This window comes from Microcaecilia unicolor, chromosome 3, assembly GCF_901765095.1.
Source record: "Microcaecilia unicolor chromosome 3, aMicUni1.1, whole genome shotgun sequence".
Taxonomy (NCBI): domain Eukaryota; kingdom Metazoa; phylum Chordata; class Amphibia; order Gymnophiona; family Siphonopidae; genus Microcaecilia; species Microcaecilia unicolor.
This window is the reverse complement of record NC_044033.1, coordinates 338,506,468-338,524,333: the sequence shown is the minus strand read 5'-3', so window position 1 is coordinate 338,524,333 and position 17,866 is coordinate 338,506,468. Positions and strand designations below refer to the sequence as shown.

General features: G+C 40.7%; 1 protein-coding gene across 1 annotated transcript in view; it reads right to left on the bottom strand.

Moving 5' to 3' along the window:
• The window catches only part of AHI1 (Abelson helper integration site 1), a 683,164-nt gene that overhangs the window by 389,468 nt on the left and 275,830 nt on the right, over window positions 1–17,866 (bottom strand). The window contains 2 exon segments of the mRNA XM_030195101.1: window positions 705–823; window positions 7,491–7,597. Coding sequence (XP_030050961.1) covers window positions 705–823; window positions 7,491–7,597 — 226 coding nt within the window.

Below are 17,866 nucleotides of genomic sequence, written 5' to 3'. Positions count from 1 at the left end.
AGAGAGTATCTGCAATGAGAATGTAACTATGTTCTATAATATTTGTGTGATATTTAATAAAAATGATTAAACATAAAGGGCTGAGCTCATAGACAAGGAACATTAAAATCAAAGTCCTCTTATGTGCCAAATGCAGAACATGTAACAGTTTGGAGAAAACATTTCCTGCACAGCAAAAAAAAAAAAAAAAAACAGCTCTGTGGCTTTCTATGAACTGAGTAACCAGCTGCACACAGGTAACTTTCCTGAACTGGACAGGCTCGCAGGAGGTATCAGCTGGAGCCTAGTGGGGATCACATCACCTGAAGTCAGGGACCTAAGGACCACAAGGATGAGAGCAGGAATTTCTCTTATGCTTCAGGTGTAGTTATTCTTGGTTTTGCCTATGAAGGACTGGTTTGTTCCAGGATCGGCTGCTGTTGGTAATCTTTTCTCAGGATATTTTGGTAATGTACTGAGATTTTGTAACCTGCTTTGCATTTTGCCCTATTGTTATTTTTGTATCTATAATAAATATATATTTCCAGCAGATGCAGATATGTGCAGGTATTTTTAGTGAAATCATTTCTAAGAGAGGAAAATATGCACATATTTTCCCTTTGAATTGGTGTTTTACGTACAGACCTTATTTGTGCATAACTTACGTACACTGTTACAAATCATCTTTTGTATGTACAAATAATTAACAGAAGAGACCAACTTACATTCTAAGGTCCAAAACTCTCAGAGTACTGTCTTTAGCATGAATTAACAAACACCTTCCATTTGGATGTACCTCCAAGTGATTTATTGAGACGCCTTTCATGTCACTTTCTTGTACTTCCTTCAAGAAAAATATAAATTGTGTCACAAAACAGATAATAAGCTATTCTATTCTGTGACTTTTTTTCCGCTTTTATCTAACCCAATCTTAGCTGGAAGAAATTACATCAGAATAGAGAAACAGATACAATTCAAATTCATTAAGACATATAAACTTATTCATAGAACGAAAATAAATACGTTTTAAGAACTTTTCTAAACAAAAAGTAAGGTGAAATTACATGAATCTCAACCGGTAAGTATTCCACATTCTTGCACCATGAAATGAAAAAGAATGCTACAAACCTACCTGACTGACATTTATGATTACAAATAATACCGAGTATTCTCAAGGATCTGAAAGCTGTATTAACAGAAATGAGGCTATAAAGTCATTTGATAAAGCTGATTCATCAGTGAGAACATCCTATTCTGTACTCATAAGAAATCCCTTGATAAAGTTGAACTATGATGGGAAATTAGCATTAACATTCTGCAATAAATATTTTTATTCCTTCCTGGCCGTGTCATTGGCTTGACAAAGTGTTGAAAAAGCATTTTCCAAAAGATATTATACAGAGGCCGGGTACCAACCTGAAATCTGAATTCAGGCTTATTTGGCTTTGGTTGAAATACAAGAGTGATTTCAGCTGAACCAAAACAGTGCCATATCCCTGAAATTTGTGCAGCCCCTAATCCCCCCCTCCTCCAAACAGGAGCAGCTCTCCTCTGACCCCCCCCCCTCCCGAATAAAAGTAGCCCTTCTCCTGGACCTCCACCACCATCCGTTAGCGTTTAACTCCGCTGTAATAACATTGGACAAAACTGTGCTGTCTATTTAATGGAGGAGTGGCCTAGTGGTTAGGGTGGTGGACTTTGGTCCTGGGGAACTGAGGAACTGAGTTCGATTCCCGACACAGGCAGCTCCTTGTGACTCTGGGCAGTCACTTAACCTTCATTGCCCGCCGCATAGAGCCTGCCATGAGTGGGACAGTGCGGGGTACAAAGTAACAAAAATTAAATAAAAAATAAATTTACACAGCTTGTGTTAGGAGTGTATGTGGGTATGAATGAAAGTAAGGACTAGGATAATTTTAAATGTTTTGCCTGTGCAATAATGAAAATATGTTTGAATAAATATTTGAAAAAAAGATGTTGTAAAAAAAATTAAGAGTGATTACAGTGAGGAATTAGCTAATGAATATGCATGAGAGACATCTGCATACAATAGGGCATGCAAATGTTCTGATGCATATTCAATAGGGACCCTGAAACCCTGGCCTGATTGCAGCCCTTGAGGACTGAACTTGGACAAACCAATTCTATAGACTTCTTAGTGTGTAAGCTCGATTTCATAACTATGAGCTCTAGAGTACAGGCAATGGGGGCAGAAATGCAACATATAAAAGCAGACCTTTCGGCACCTGAGAAGATTCTGCAAAACCAATCACGATAGGAATGATGTAGCTTCATCCATTTTCACAATCATATAAAACCAGGAAGTAGCTGCAGGAGGAAGGTAAGATAGCATTTGGTGGACTCAGATCTATATCCGCTTTATACATCTGCATTCTGCCCCATTTTTCTCTAGAAACAGCTAAGAATGGAGTGGGGAAAGATCCAGAGCAGCCCCCTATCATTTCTTACAGCTGTTCCTGTGAGGAGATCCTACAAAGTCCGAGTGCACCAGGACCAAAAGCAGATTTCTCTGCTTTTACCCAAAACATAAAACTAGGACTTGTAGCTTTAACCACCCACAGGGGAAGTAGTAAAAGTAGGTTAGAAATGTTATGGATCTGGGGAGATAAAATTATACCCTCTATTTTACACATATATTCTAATCCATGTCTTTCTCAACACAACAGCTAATCAGGGCTGTTGTTGGTAGGGGGGGGGGGGGGGGGGGGTGGGTGGCAAACAGGGCAGCTGCCCTGGGCCCCACAACTTCAAAAGCTCCCGTTTACCTTTAGTCCACCAGCAGTATCATCATATCAGAAGCGGAACGCAGGCAACACAGCATAAATTAATTTACACATGACTGCCCTGGTGTGGTGCTCCATGGACCACAGCAGTGAGAGGGAGGAAGGAGGAAGTCAGAGAACTGAACTTGCTGCCTCAATTTCAGTTTTCTGTCTTTCTCCTTCCTTCTCACTGCTGTGGACTGCGAATGCTTTGAAGTATAATAGGCAGCCGAAGCTACAGGGGGCCTTGGAGGCCTTGGAGGCCCAGGGCCCCCCCCCCCCCCCCCCCCCCCCATTACAGCCTCAGATTCCCCCAACCCTGGTGGCTAGTCAAGTGCCTGTGTTTTGGGCACTACTGGCTGCCCTCCCATTTCCTGCACCGCTGTCATTCAATTTTCCAGGCCACCAGCAGCATCAGTAAGGTAAGCACAAAGCCTTTGGCGGCACAGAAGCTTTCCTTCTGCTACAATTTCCTGTCATGCATAGGCGGGGCGCTGCAACAGAAGGAGGGCTTCCGTGGCCGTCGAAGGCAGTATGCTTACCTCACTGACACTGCCGGCGGCCCAGAAAATTGAAGAACAGGATGCAGGGAGCCGGACGGGAGTGAATAGAAGAGGATGACAAAGGAGGTTTGATTAAGAACAAGAGACAGCATGATGGCTGAAGTCCATGATATTTCTCTCCCTTTCCCTCTCCCCTCCACGCAGCTGTTATCACCATTCACCCAAAAAAAGCAAGCAAATCTATGAGCTGCTCTTATCATGTTGTCATTCTTTATTGTTGGTAGCATTTTTATTTGATCTCACTTATATTTTCAAACATGCCGGCTTGTGAAGCATACGGACGCATTACTGGTTTCATCAGTTAGAGTAGTAATTAGATCTAAATTGTAAATCATTGTGTCATTTGGAGGAGCTGGTTATAAGGACTCCCTGTATTCATGCAGAGATGTTTTCACCTGGTAAAGGGCCACCAAAACAGACATCATGTTATGAGAATCCGGTGGTTAACAATAAGACTTACTATTTATAAAAACAATTTTAAAAACCCCAAAACATTAAGTTAAAACCTGGGAGAATTTACCATCTTTTTTTCCTGTGCCTACATCAAAAGAAAAAGTTGGCATGTGAGAACTTGCACTTTTTCTTTTGTGGAATGCAGTGGTATATTATAAAAATGTACTTGCCTTTTTATTACTTCACAGAGAGGTACTGAATAATGGAGAAGTTCTGTCCAGAGTCAGTCTAAATGTGGCAACATTGTCCAGTTCAGCACAATATTAGTCTCTAAGTTCACACAACATTAATTATGTTCAGTGGAAAATAAATCTTTTGGCTCAGGGTGCTTGCTATGTGAATATTCCATCACTGTTTAATTATTGCTACCAAGAATTACATATTAAAGGCATTTGCTTTAAACTTTGTCTTAATTTGTTATCCAGTCCTTACATGCACATGGTTTTGCTTTTTAAACCCAAAGGTGAATCCCAAGGGTGGTTGAACAATAAGCTATAAACTGTGTTGTTTCTGACTTTACTTGTTTTGGACTGCTTTGGGTCCTGCTGATCCGTACATCTGCTGTCTAGAATTTTGGAAAATGGAAATGAGAAAATAAAAATTAAGTTTTGGATGTACTCTGTAGATGTTTACTTTTACAATGTGTGTATGGATGCCTGTTCTGGTGTGTGATGTGATAATGTTTGAATAACTATATACACAGAGCTATGATTTCTGAACATGCAACATCATTAAAGGACAGACTTTTAAATGCCCAGTTGGGTATACATGCTAATCTCAATGTTGTTAAATGTTTCAGCTATATCCTTCTACTTGCTCCCATGATATAATTGAATTCTATTGTTCTGTCTCACTGTATTTTCAAATGTAAGCCACATTGAACCCAAGTTTGATTGGGATAATGTGGGATATAAATGTAAAAAAAAAATCATTTATCCTCCACTTTAAGACAATGCCTATCCCATGGTGATGGCACAAGGAAAGCAAGTTTGGTCCTATGAAGACTAACTCAAAATAACCTGTTTCTTAGCTGGGTCTAGTATTATATCGAAAATTTGTAGATCTATAGGAGTCTGACTTGTCTGGCTTTTCCAATAGGAAGCATATTGTGGTTTTATATATTTACTGGTACAGTTACTGATATTTGTGTGTTCAGAATTGGTGCTGTTAAGCTTGCTACATAGGCTCTGAGAAGCGTTATTGCAGGATTTAATGTTACTTCATGAATTAATTTGGCAGATGTTTCTTTGTTTGCCCCTTCATATGGAGAAGGGGGTGGAAGGAACACTGTCAGGAAACTCCAGGGACCTGAACTGGTTAACCCATTAGTGCCCAATGTTCCCATAATAAGCCATATGGGAACAAATTGATTTGTTCCCATATGGGTACGTTGGGCACTAATGGGTTAATGTCAGCTTCAGAAAGGAGAGAAAGCAGTATAACTAGAAAAAGGGACAAGAAGACTTATTTTATTAATACAGCTTAATAAAGCATTTTATATTTGTTATAAAGTAAAGTTGAGGGATATGTGCCACCGCAGTAATTATTTTCCAGGATACTGTGATGTGTGCTGAGAGGTTGATCAGACTCAAGTCTACCATAATGGCAAAGTTTAAATTATGGGATAATGCAACTTCATTTAAAAATGTCCAAGGTTTCCATAAGTGTGCATGTGGTTTATGTTGATGCAGGACAGACTGTTTACTTAGAAATCCGTTTATCAAGTGCACTCTAAGGCATTATTAGGAGTATTATCAAGCTCTACTCACACCTATATGTCTAGTGCCCCCCATGTCAGGTCTGGCTATAGAAAAGGCATTTTAAAAAACCGCAAAGGGGATTACTTATGCGTTCTTTAATCATTAAGAACTACAATGTAGACAGAAAAGAGGGGGGTGAAAGGGAGGACTGTCACTACCTCTCTCTCCCTACATTCCTCCCCGTGAACTCCGCTCTCTGAACAAATCTCTTGGTGTCCCCCTTCTCCTTCACCGCTAACTCCAGACTTCGTTCTTTTTGTCTTGTGGCACCTTATGCCTGGAACTGTCTTCCCGAACCCATACGTCTAGCTCCTTCTTTACTTGTTTTAAATCTATGCTGAAAGCTCACCTTTTCACTACTGCCTTTGGCTCCTAACCGTTACTCATTTGCTCTCCTCCTCCCTGTTCCTCTCTACCCTGTAATTCCCTTGCCTGTAATGTCTTGTCTGTCTGTTTTACCTAGATTGTAAGCTCTTTGAGCAGGGACTGTCTCTCTATGTCAAATATTCAGCGCTGCGTGCGTCTGGTAGCACTATATAAATGCTATTAGTAGTAGTAGTAGTTCTTTAATCATAAGAACCACAGACAATTCTATTAAAAAGTAAATGACACCTTTGCTTACACTTAGTTTTCTTCAATACCAATTAATTACAAAGTGCTTGCTTGCTTTGGTATGGATGGCTAGTCCCTATGGTACGATACAGGAAGAGCCCTAATTAAATTACAGAGAGTTTTCACTGGGAGTGCTTTGCAGTTTGCACACACTGTGCTGCAGCCAGCCAGCCAGCCCCCCAATGGCTTATGATTAAAGAACACATAAGTGATCCCCTTTGCTGTTTTTTTTAAATGCCCTATTACACTTCAAAGAATCAGAATGGACGATAGGTATACAGAGATGATTTCTTTTAATTTCAGAACAAAAGAATGGGGCTGCATTATTAATTTATATGTGCTGGCCCTGGTGCAGTGGTGTGGCAGTCCGCTTTGAAATTGAAAGTACTCATGCCATCCTCCTCCATCCCCCAACAGGTACACACAGCAATGTGCTGGGGGGGGGGGGGTGAGAAAGGAGGTATTGAGTACTTTGAATTTCAAAGCTAATAAGCTATAGGGAGGGGGAGGGAGAGGGAAGGAGACATTGAGTACTTTGAATTTCAAAGCCAATAAGCTAGGGCAGCCCAGCGCAAAGTTTAAAGAATGGAAGTGTTTCAGAGTGCTTCTTACATGTACTATGCTGCAGCCTGATTGGTTGGTTCAGACTAAAGTAGCTGCAAAGCAAGCACGAAGCATCACCAGAGAAAGATCCAGTTGAGGAGTCAGCACATGGTAGTAATGGTGGTTGGAGAGATCAGGAGGGAGGGGCAGGAAGGAGAGGGAAGGGTACCCCTCCTTAATTTCTGCCCTGGGCCCCAAGTGGTCTAAAATGGATCCTGCAGCTAATGGTTCGGAGAGATTGGGACCATGGCCGCACCTCCTTGTTCCCTCCTCCCAAACAGCACCAAAGCCCACTGTCTGAACAGCATAGCATTTACTACCACTAGTAGCTTGCAGGGTGATTTGTTGGGTTTGGGAACTGGTAGATCACGAAAGCAGAAAAACCACTGCCTACCATCTAGCCCAGAAGTGGGAACAGAAAAAGAGCAGGCTGCAACAGCACAGGGAAAATATAGTGGCACAACTGATGCAGATAGTGTGCATGTGCTTGTGTGCTGCTTCTGCGGCACTGCCACCCATACAGGCCCACAGCAGCTGCCTTCCAGACACTGTCCAAAACTGGGGAATTGTTCACCCTATTTTGGAACCATAGTTATGCACAAATTTCTAGGGGAATTAGTTTTACAATCACACATTACAAAAAAGTTACATACCTTTATTTCATACACATTTATAATTCTATATGTAAAAATACAGTATGTCATCAGTTAAAGCAGAAGAAAAACAAGACTATATACCTGTTTAATGCTCCACTGTTGAACAGGATGATGTTGAGAACTTTTATTGACAAATGTGTTCCAAATAATTATCAGTCCCGTGCTGTCTCCTGAGAACATGTGAAACCCTATACAATAAATTGCCATCCAGTTAACAATCTGACCGAAACTGGGACATGGAAAAATTTTAAAGTAATAGCAAACTTTGATGTTGAATTGTTTCTTTTGAGTACAATAACACTGCAAAACAGTTAAGTAGATGGTCTAGGTTATGATTATTATATACTTGGTTTTAGTGGTTTCTTGTGATACACAATAATCATTAACACTGATGGCTGATAGTTAATAATTATAAGCAAAAGACTTCTCAAACACTGCAGCTTCATTCATCCCTGGCAGTTTTGGCGTTAGGAGGAAAGTAGGTATTAAAAACTGAAGCTAATTACCTTTATCACATGTTCCATGAAAACAGCAGTTCACCAGCTGCCTAAAAGTACATAAGTAATGCCACACTGGGAAAAGACCAAGGGTCCATCGAGCCCAGCATCCTATCCACGACAGGGGCCAATCCAGGCCAAGGGCACCTGGCGAGCTTCCCAAACGTACAAACATTCTATACAAGTTATTCCTGGAATTGTGGATTTTTCCCAAATCCAAATTGATCATGTGGCTATGCATCACTGTCAAACATCAAGACTACGCTACTGTAATGTCCTGTATACTGGCCAAACCAAAAAGAGTTTGTATCAGCTCCAACTAATTCAGAATGCTACAGCACGACTGATAGAAGGCTGCAAGTGGCGTGACATCACACCCTTCCTGCAAAAGTTATACTGGCTACCAGTACCTTACAGGGCTAAATTTAAAACTCAGTCCTATTCTTTAAAACTTACCTCATGAAAGACTCCTGAGGATAAAAGGTAATGTCCTACTTGGATTAAAAACTGGTTAAAAGATAGAAAACAGACAGTAGGGTCAGTATTCTCAATGGAGAAGGGTAGATAGTGATGTTCCCCAGAGGTCTGTGCTGGGACTGCTGCTTTTTAACATATTTATAAATGATCTAGCGATGGGAATAACTAGTGATGACACAAAGTTATTCAAAGTTGTTAATTCACAAGAGGATTATGAAAAATTGCAAGAGGACCTTACAAGACTGCGAGCCTGGGCATCCAAGTAGCAGATGATGTTTAATGTGAGCAAGTGCAAAGTGATGCATGTGGGAAAGAAGAACCCAAACTATAGCTACAGTGGTGGAAATAAGTATTTGATCCCTTGCTGATTTTGTAAGTTTGCCCACTGACAAAGACATGAGCAGCCCATAATTGAAGGGTAGGTTATTGGTAACAGTGAGAGATAGCACATCACAAATTAAATCCGGAAAATCACATTGTGGAAAGTATATGAATTTATTTGCATTCTGCAGAGGGAAATAAGTATTTGATCCCCCACCAACCAGTAAGAGATCTGGCCCCTACAGACCAGGTAGATGCTCCAAATCAACTCGTTACCTGCATGACAGACAGCTGTTGGCAATGGTCACCTGTATGAAAGACACCTGTCCACAGACTCAGTGAATCAGTCAGACTCTAACCTCTACAAAATGGCCAAGAGCAAGGAGCTGTCTAAGGATGTCAGGGACAAGATCATACACCTGCACAAGGCTGGAATGGGCTACAAAACCATCAGTAAGACGCTGGGCGAGAAGGAGACAACTGTTGGTGCCATAGTAAGAAAATGGAAGAAGTACAAAATGACTGTCAATCGACAAAGATCTGGGGCTCCACGCAAAATCTCACCTCGTGGGGTATCCTTGATCATGAGGAAGGTTAGAAATCAGCCTACAACTACAAGGGGGGAACTTGTCAATGATCTCAAGGCAGCTGGGACCACTGTCACCACGAAAACCATTGGTAACACATTACGACATAACGGATTGCAATCCTGCAGTGCCCGCAAGGTCCCCTGCTCCGGAAGGCACATGTGACGGCCTGTCTGAAGTTTGCCAGTGAACACCTTGATGATCCCGAGAGTGATTGGGAGAAGGTGCTGTGGTCAGATGAGACAAAAATTGAGCTCTTTGGCATGAACTCAACTCGCCGTGTTTGGAGGAAGAGAAATGCTGCCTATGAACCCACAAGAACACCGTCCCACTGTCAAGCATGGAGGTGGAAATGTTATGTTTTGGGGGTGTTTCTCTGCTAAGGGCACAGGACTACTTCACCGCATCAATGGGAGAATGGATGGGGCCATGTACCGTACAATTCTGAGTGACAACCTCCTTCCCTCCGCCAGGGCCTTAAAAATGGGTCGTGGCTGGGTCTTCCAGCACGACAATGACCCAAAACATACAGCCAAGGCAACAAAGGAGTGGCTCAGGAAGAAGCACATTAGGGTCATGGAGTGGCCTAGCCAGTCACCAGACCTTAATCCCATTGAAAACTTATGGAGGGAGCTGAAGCTGCGAGTTGCCAAGCGACAGCCCAGAACTCTTAATGATTTAGAGATGATCTGCAAAGAGGAGTGGACCAAAATTCCTCCTGACATGTGTGCAAACCTCATCATCAACTACAGAAGACGTCTGACCGCTGTGCTTGCCAACAAGGGTTTTGCCACCAAGTATTAGGTTGTTTGCCAGAGGGATTAAATACTTATTTCCCTCTGCAGAATGCAAATAAATTCATATACTTTCCACAATGTGATTTTCCGGATTTAATTTGTGATGTGCTATCTCTCACTGTTACCAATAACCTACCCTTCAATTATGGGCTGCTCATGTCTTTGTCAGTGGGCAAACTTACAAAATCAGCAAGGGATCAAATACTTATTTCCACCACTGTACGTGATGCAAGTTTCCATATTAGAAGTCAAAGTCCTGGAAAAGGATCTAGGTGTCATCGTTGGTGATATGTTAAAACTCTACTCAGTGTGCAGTAGAAGTTAAAAGACAGCAATTAGAATGTTAGGAATTATTAGGAAAGGAATGGAAAACAAAAATGAGAATGTTATAATGCCTTTGTATCACTCCATGGTGTGACTGCACCTCAAATAGTGTGTGAAATTCTTGTCACTGCATCTCAAAAAATATATGGTGGAATTAGAAAAGGTACAGAAAAGGGCGGCAAAAATGATAAAGGGGATGGGATGATAAAGGGGATGGATGAGTTCCTTATTAAGAAAGGCTAAAGCGACTCGGGCTCTTCAGCGTGGAGAAGAGAAGGCTGAGGGGAGACATGATATACTGAGTGGAGTGGAACAGGTACATGTGAATTGCTTGTTTACTCTTTCCAAAAATATTAGGACTAGGAGGCACGAAATGAACCTAATAGCAAATTTAAAAAAACTGGAGAAAATATTTCTTCACTGAACGTGTAATTAAACTCTGGAATTTGTTCCCAGAGAATGTGGTAAAAGCAGTTATCTTAGGGGTTTAAAAAAGGTTTGGATAGCTCCCTAAAATAAAAGTCCATAAGCCGTTATTACTGTAAGATGAACTTGGTAAAATACACTTATTTCTAGGATTCTGTTCAATATATCTGTGAGCGACATTGCCGAAGGTTTAGAAGGTAAGATCTGTCTTTTTGCAGATGAAAACAAGATTTGTAACAGAGAGAACACTCCGGACGGAGTGGACAACATGAACAAGGATCTGCAGAAGTTAGAAGAATGATCTAATGTTTGGCAATTAAAATTCAATGCTAAGAAGTTCAAAGTGATGCATGCACTTAGGAAGTAGAAATCCAAGAGAGACGTATGCATTAGGCAGTGATACGCTGATATGAACAGACAGGGAGAGGGATCTTGGGATGATAGTATCTGAGGATCTGAAAGCGACGAAACAGTGTGACAAGATGGTGGGATACTAGGCTATATAGAGAGAGGTGTAACCAGCAGAAGAAAGGAGGTGTTGATGCCCCTCTACAAGTCATTGGTGAGGAGTATTGTGTTCAGTTTTGGAGGCCGTAAAGATGTAAGGAAGCAATCCAGAGGAAGGCAAGAGGAATGATATTTTTACTAATGTTTACTAAGCCTTGGGCTGTGTCAGTATTAGCGCATGGAAGCCACTAGCACAAATTAAACCGGGGGGGGGGGGGGGGGGGCGGGGGCTAGTTAAATAGAACAAATATTAACAAATCCAAATAGCATCAAGTATACAGTCAAATTATAAGACAAACATTGTAATAGCAAGAATAGAGTACAATGTAGTCATGAATATACAAACAGTAGATTAAATACTAGATTGGTTGCTACCGTCAATGATCTTACAATTATGTTTTTAGCAATTTATAGAATAAAATATTCAGTTGTGTGATGTAATAGCTTAGGCAGGGAGTTCTCTCTTAGTACATTGATAGGCAAATCCAGCAAAATGAATGGTTTTATATTTAATTTTATTGCAGTGTGGGAAGTGTAAGACAAGGAAGTCTCTGGAGGATTTCTTAGTGTTACACATTGGCAACTCAATCAGGTTCTGCAAATAAGATGAAGATAGACCCTGACTTTCGAAAGTATGATCTGAATCTTTTTAACTTCCACAGTGATTTGAAGACATTGGTCACCACTTTGGATACTTGTGGCTCAAACAATAGTTGTTGATCAATTGTTATTCCTAGGATTTTCAGATTGGACTCCAACGGGTAAATTACATTGTCAATGGTGAAGTTTTTGGAATATGTTGGATGATAAGTATTTGTTATTATTAGAAATTTAGGTTTTCCTCTATTAAGTTTAAATTTGAAATTGTTGGCCCATGTTTCCATTAGGTCTGGTCCAGATTTGATTTTTTTTATGATTTCTATGATGTAATTAGAAAAAGGGATATAAATTGTGACATTATTGGCATATATAAAAGAGTGAAATCTGTTTGATTCCAGTAAGTTACCTAATGGTGCCATATTATATTAAATAGAATGGGAGAAAGAGGTAAACCCTGAGGTACACCACAATTCGAGGACCAAGGGGAGGAGATGAGGCCTGATCGGTAGTATCTTGAGATGAGAAATCCCTTAAACCATTGAAGTACATTACCACATATTCCAAAGTGGTCTAGTAGGTTAAGTAGGATGTCATGATCAACTGTATCAAAAGCACTGGACATATCGAACTGTAAAATTATAATTTTTCTACCCTTACTGAGTTCTGCTCTGAAGTTTGCTATTAGTGCTGTCTCTGGACTATAAGGTCTGAAACCGGATTGATCAGCATGTAGGATCGAAAAGGAATTGAAACAGAAGGACTGGGCACTCATCAACTTATGGACTATCACCTTCACCAATATAGGGATTGAGGCTACAGGCTTGTAACTAGAGAGCTCACTCATGCTGGACTGCTTTCCTTGTCAGAGATTTGCATTTGACTTGCCATTCTTTATGCTGTTTCCTATAACCTTCAGTCAGATTCTTCTTCCATTTTCTGAAGGATGTTCTTTCAGCTCAAGCAGCCTCCTTCTCATCACTTTTTAACCATGCTGGCAGTCATTTGGCTTCCTTATGCCTTTTTTAATATGTGAAATATATCTGGTCCAGGCTTCCAAGAGGATATTTTTGACCATCATCACACCTGATGTAAATTTATGACATTTGCAGCTGCTCCTCTAAGACATTTTGACTATTTTCCTCATTTTATCTTACTCGCATTTTTGAAAGTTGAATGCTAATGTATTGGATTTCCTGTGTGGACTTACTCTGGGTTATTAAATCAGATCTTACCATGTTAATGATCACTGTTATCACGTGGTCCCGGTACCCATTGCACCAGAACATGCAGTCCACTAAGAACTAGATAAAGAATTGCTCCTACTCTTGTTGGTTCCTTAACCAGCTGCTCCATAAAGCAGTCCTTGATTTCATCTAGGATGAATTATAGCATAATACCAAGCAGTTCTGCTTGCATTTTGCGCATGTGATAATGCTCTTTCTTTTTTTTAATTCAAGTTGCACCTGATTTTCTTTCCAGTTAGGAAAACACACAAAACCAATAGATAGAGCATATATTTACTAATTTCATGCATCATGCAGCTTAGTAAAGAGGCATAGTATTACCTAAAGCAAATGTGTTTATATTTATTTTATTTGTTACATTTGTACCCTGCGCTTTCCCACTCATGGCAGGCTCAATGCGGCTTATATGGGGCAATGGAGGGTTAAGTGATTTGCCCAGAGTCACAAGGAAACTGCCTGAGCCTGAAGTGGGAATTGAACTCAGTTCCTCAGTTTCCCAGGACCAAAGTCCATCACCCTAACCACTAGGCCACTCCTCCACTCTGTACAAAATAAGTCTTACAAACTATTACATTTTGTTGAGAAAATATTTCTTCATTTTTCTAAATACCCTAATTTTAAGTGCTCAGCTACATGTTAAGCTACTTAAGAACTGCAGTTTATAGTCTTGTACTGTGTTTATCACAGTAAAGCATTTTGGGATTCATCTGAGCAATCCTTCTCTCTCCATTAGAGATTCTCTATGCTTGTCCCATACTTCTTGAATTCACATACAATCCTCCATCACATCTACTGGAAGGCCATTTCACACATCCACTACTCTTCCCATAAAAGTACTTCCTTAGATTACTCAATTCTACCCCTTTTCTCCTTCACCCTATGACTTCTCTTTCCACAATTTCCTTTCTATTGAAATAGGACCACCTCCTGTGCATTTATGCCACAGAGGTATTTAAATGTCTTGAATTCTCAATTCTGCTGCTTTTTTCCCCTCCCAATATAGAGAAAAAGCATCCTACTTCAACACAAGCCTCATCTCAGTTCACCTAGTCTTAGCACATAATGTAGCCCTTAATGGGATTTTGATAAGGTCACTTTTTACATTAAACGTACCTTCGGCATCAAAACAGAGTGTATTAATGAAACTTCTGTGACCATCAAATTCTTGTAGCAACTGACCATGTATTTCCTTCACTTTTACATTCCACACCCTAATCACCGAGTCATAGCATCCTGTCACCACCAAATGCCCAGCAACTGGATGGTACTTGGCCGTATAAACAAACGAAGGATGTGGGATCACTTTCAATGCAGATGTAGGCTGTGCCTCAACCTTCCACATTCTAAGAGAAAAATAAAAAACATTAATTTAATAAATTGATAACATTTGTTTTCCGGCTCCATTAAAAAAATTAGGGATGACTAGAGCAGTGTGGTTTTAAGAATTAGTTTGCTAGATCTGTTTTTATTATTTTTTTATGCAGGAGGTTAAAATCTCCTGTCATAAAACGCCTAGCCACTCGCCTGGGGCTAACCCTGCGGCCACCTAGAGAATCTATCCCCAGCACAGCTCAGTTTTGCCTGCACCTGGGCATGTGCTCTTCAGTAGCACCCTCCTCCCACCGACTGGGTCCCAACCACCTCTGGGCGAGTCTCCCGGTGATTTCTAGGTTACTGGGGCCACACTCCCAGTGGTCCCACAGTTCCTCGAAAGCACTCACAGACCCAACACACAAACCACCAGAATTCTTATGTCAGTCCAGACAAGCAGAGACAACAAACTACAAAAGGTTTATTGTCTTAAAAATATTGAACAGTGAACCATTAAACAGATGGAACAAAAACAGCACACAATAACAGGTAACTGAAAATGGATCAATATTAAAACTATCTAAACATTTAGTCACTACCTGAATAGTGCCTGGGAAGTACAGGAAATATAGCTGCTCACAGGTTACAGAATATAAATGCTCAAATGGTCTCAGTAAAGAGGGTTCTCTCTCTACTTCCAAACCGAGACTGGAGAAAAATCCAGTATTTCCAGAGCCCAGAACAACATTTTTTTTTTTTTAAAGTAGCTAGCCACATCACTGCAGGTTACTTCCTGCAGTGAAGGGTCATTTCTCTGTAACAACTTTAAACAAAAACATGCACCACCTGCTGGCCAAACTAGAGAAATAGACTTCAAGAAATAAATAATACAGGGGCCCTTTTACTAAGGCACGTAGGCGCATCTTAGGTGCATCAATTTTGAACTACCGCCCAGCTACTGTGCGTCCAATAAGCGCTCCGGCATGCAGTGCTAACCAGGCAGTAATCGGCATTGTACACGCATAGATTATTACTGCCCGGTTAACACGTGAGACCTTACCGCTAGATCAATGGGTGGTGGTAAGTCTCAGGCCCAAAATGGACACACACCAATTTTTATTTTACCGAACATCCATTTTCGGCCAAAAAAAAAAGGCCTTTTTTTGCAGGCGCGCTGAAAAATGGATCTGCGAGCATCCAATACAAGCGTCTACACCAGCGCAGGCCATTTTTCGGCGCACCTTAGTAGAAAGGCCCCATTTTACAGGCTTACAAACCCACTATTTTGTCACACCTTCTCTTTTGGCAATGGTTGTAATCTAATTGTTTCCCAATGAGGTACAATAGGCAGTTAACCTTAGTGCCCCTTCTCCCTTCCTAACAGTGCACAAATTCTCAATGTATGTGGAAAAAGGCCAAGAAGGGATCATTTTTCAGCTCATAAATCAGCCCTATGCCTGTTTTAGCCATAAAGAGGCTGAGAACAGCTAGAAGTAGTATGCAAACAAGCAAGCATCTGGCAAGCATGTTTATGTTTTGCCACGGTCATTTCAAATTTGATTGTCAGTTACTCTGAGTCCTATTCATGAATGTCTTCTAGTAAAGAAAAAGAAATGCCTCTTCACTTAGGTCCATATTCAAAAGATTTATGCAAGTAAAATCAGCTTTCAGCTGCATAAAAATGGCCCATCAAAAATATCTCTCACTTTTTCCTGTGTGTAAACATAGTGACCCGAACGAAAAGAGGGCAGGACTGGAGTTACAGAGAGATGAGCTAACAGTGGTTCCCATCCTGTGGTCCACAGACCCCAATGGGAGGTCAAAGAAAAGTAAAAACAGAACAAAACACTTTGGGGACTAAGACTGGTGAAAGAACAATCGTGGGAGCAGAACCAACTACAGCTGCAGAACCAAAAGTATCATGCCAAGGAAGCAGAAATGGCTGTACAAACTTAGAATTTGCCTACAGGGCATATTCATCCTTGAGACACCTGCCACTTGGAAAAGTGCTGCTGACTGGTGCCATGCATTGATTTTCAGTGGTGGTAGGAAAATCATTACAAACCACATCCGTGCTATCCAAATAGCACCAGGGCAATGCATGAGCAGAGTGAAAGATTATCCAGATTAGCAATATTCAGCCCACTATCTGAATATCCTCAGTTACCAGAAGTACCAACCAAATACTGAATATGATCCGAGAACAAAGTAAGGATTCTAATACTGATGTTGAAATCCACCTGGAGACGAATGACCTGGCCAACAATAGCAAGTTTGGAGCACAGAGAGCATTCAAGAAGCTTGGGGGGGGGGGGGGGGGGCTCAAGCTGAAGCAGCCATGGGCATAATCATATATAAGAAATCATATGAAGGGTTAATTCTGTTAAAAGCTTGAAGTTAGAATTCTAACTTTTTACTTTGCAACTAAAGTGAAGGTATGCCAGATGGTTCATATTATTTCAATGTCTAGCTTGGCCGAGCTAAGGTTAGGAAAGGTCAGTGAGAAATGAAACTCTGTCCCTTGTGAATTGCCAATGCTAGCTGGCACAGCTGTAAACTATTATGAATGAATAAAGGAATGAGCCAGACATATGATTAATTGTAGTTTAAAATGCTTAGATAGAAAATACTTTAGAGAGAGAGAGGCAATAGATTAGTATTTACAAGTTTTTGATATTTAGAATATGTCTTATAAGAAATACTGATTCTGTGTAAATTAATAAGGTTTGTGTCTGTGTAGAATATCTGTTAAATTCTGTATTACTCTTTGTCTGCTGTTTAAGAGGTCAAGCAAGGACTGCATTGAGGAGATCAACATGTGGTTTGACTTAGCCATAGTTCTGGCTGGTTCAATGTATAAGCTGATAGGTGAAGAGGTCAGAACTAGTCAGCTCTCTTCTCCTTGATTAATTATAGCTAAGTGTAGGACTGGCCTCCTGGAAGTAATAACCTGATATGTATGCTATTAAGTAAGATTGGCTTTTGACCCCTTTAATGAATGCCAGAGTTTAGTTAGCAGTTAGTACTAGGAATATGAGAAATCAATCATAATAACATGTAAGAGACTGGAGACCAAATGTCTGGCTTAAGGGGCCCCAGGTCAGAGGTCAGTTTAGGATGTCTGGAACCTATGTAACTGATATTTCAAAAGTAATGATTGGTTGAGGCAAGGTAGCCAATCAATTTCTTAACCAATTGGGAGTAAAGGGGGCTAGGCTAGGAGGAGGCTTAGGACCCTATTTAAGTAGGAGCAGAAGCAGTTTACGTCAGAAGGAGCTCAGAAGAAAGAGAAGGACAGAAGGAACAGACAGAAGAAGGAGAAGACAGCATAAGAAGAGAAGCAGCTGAGACAGAAGCCACATGACA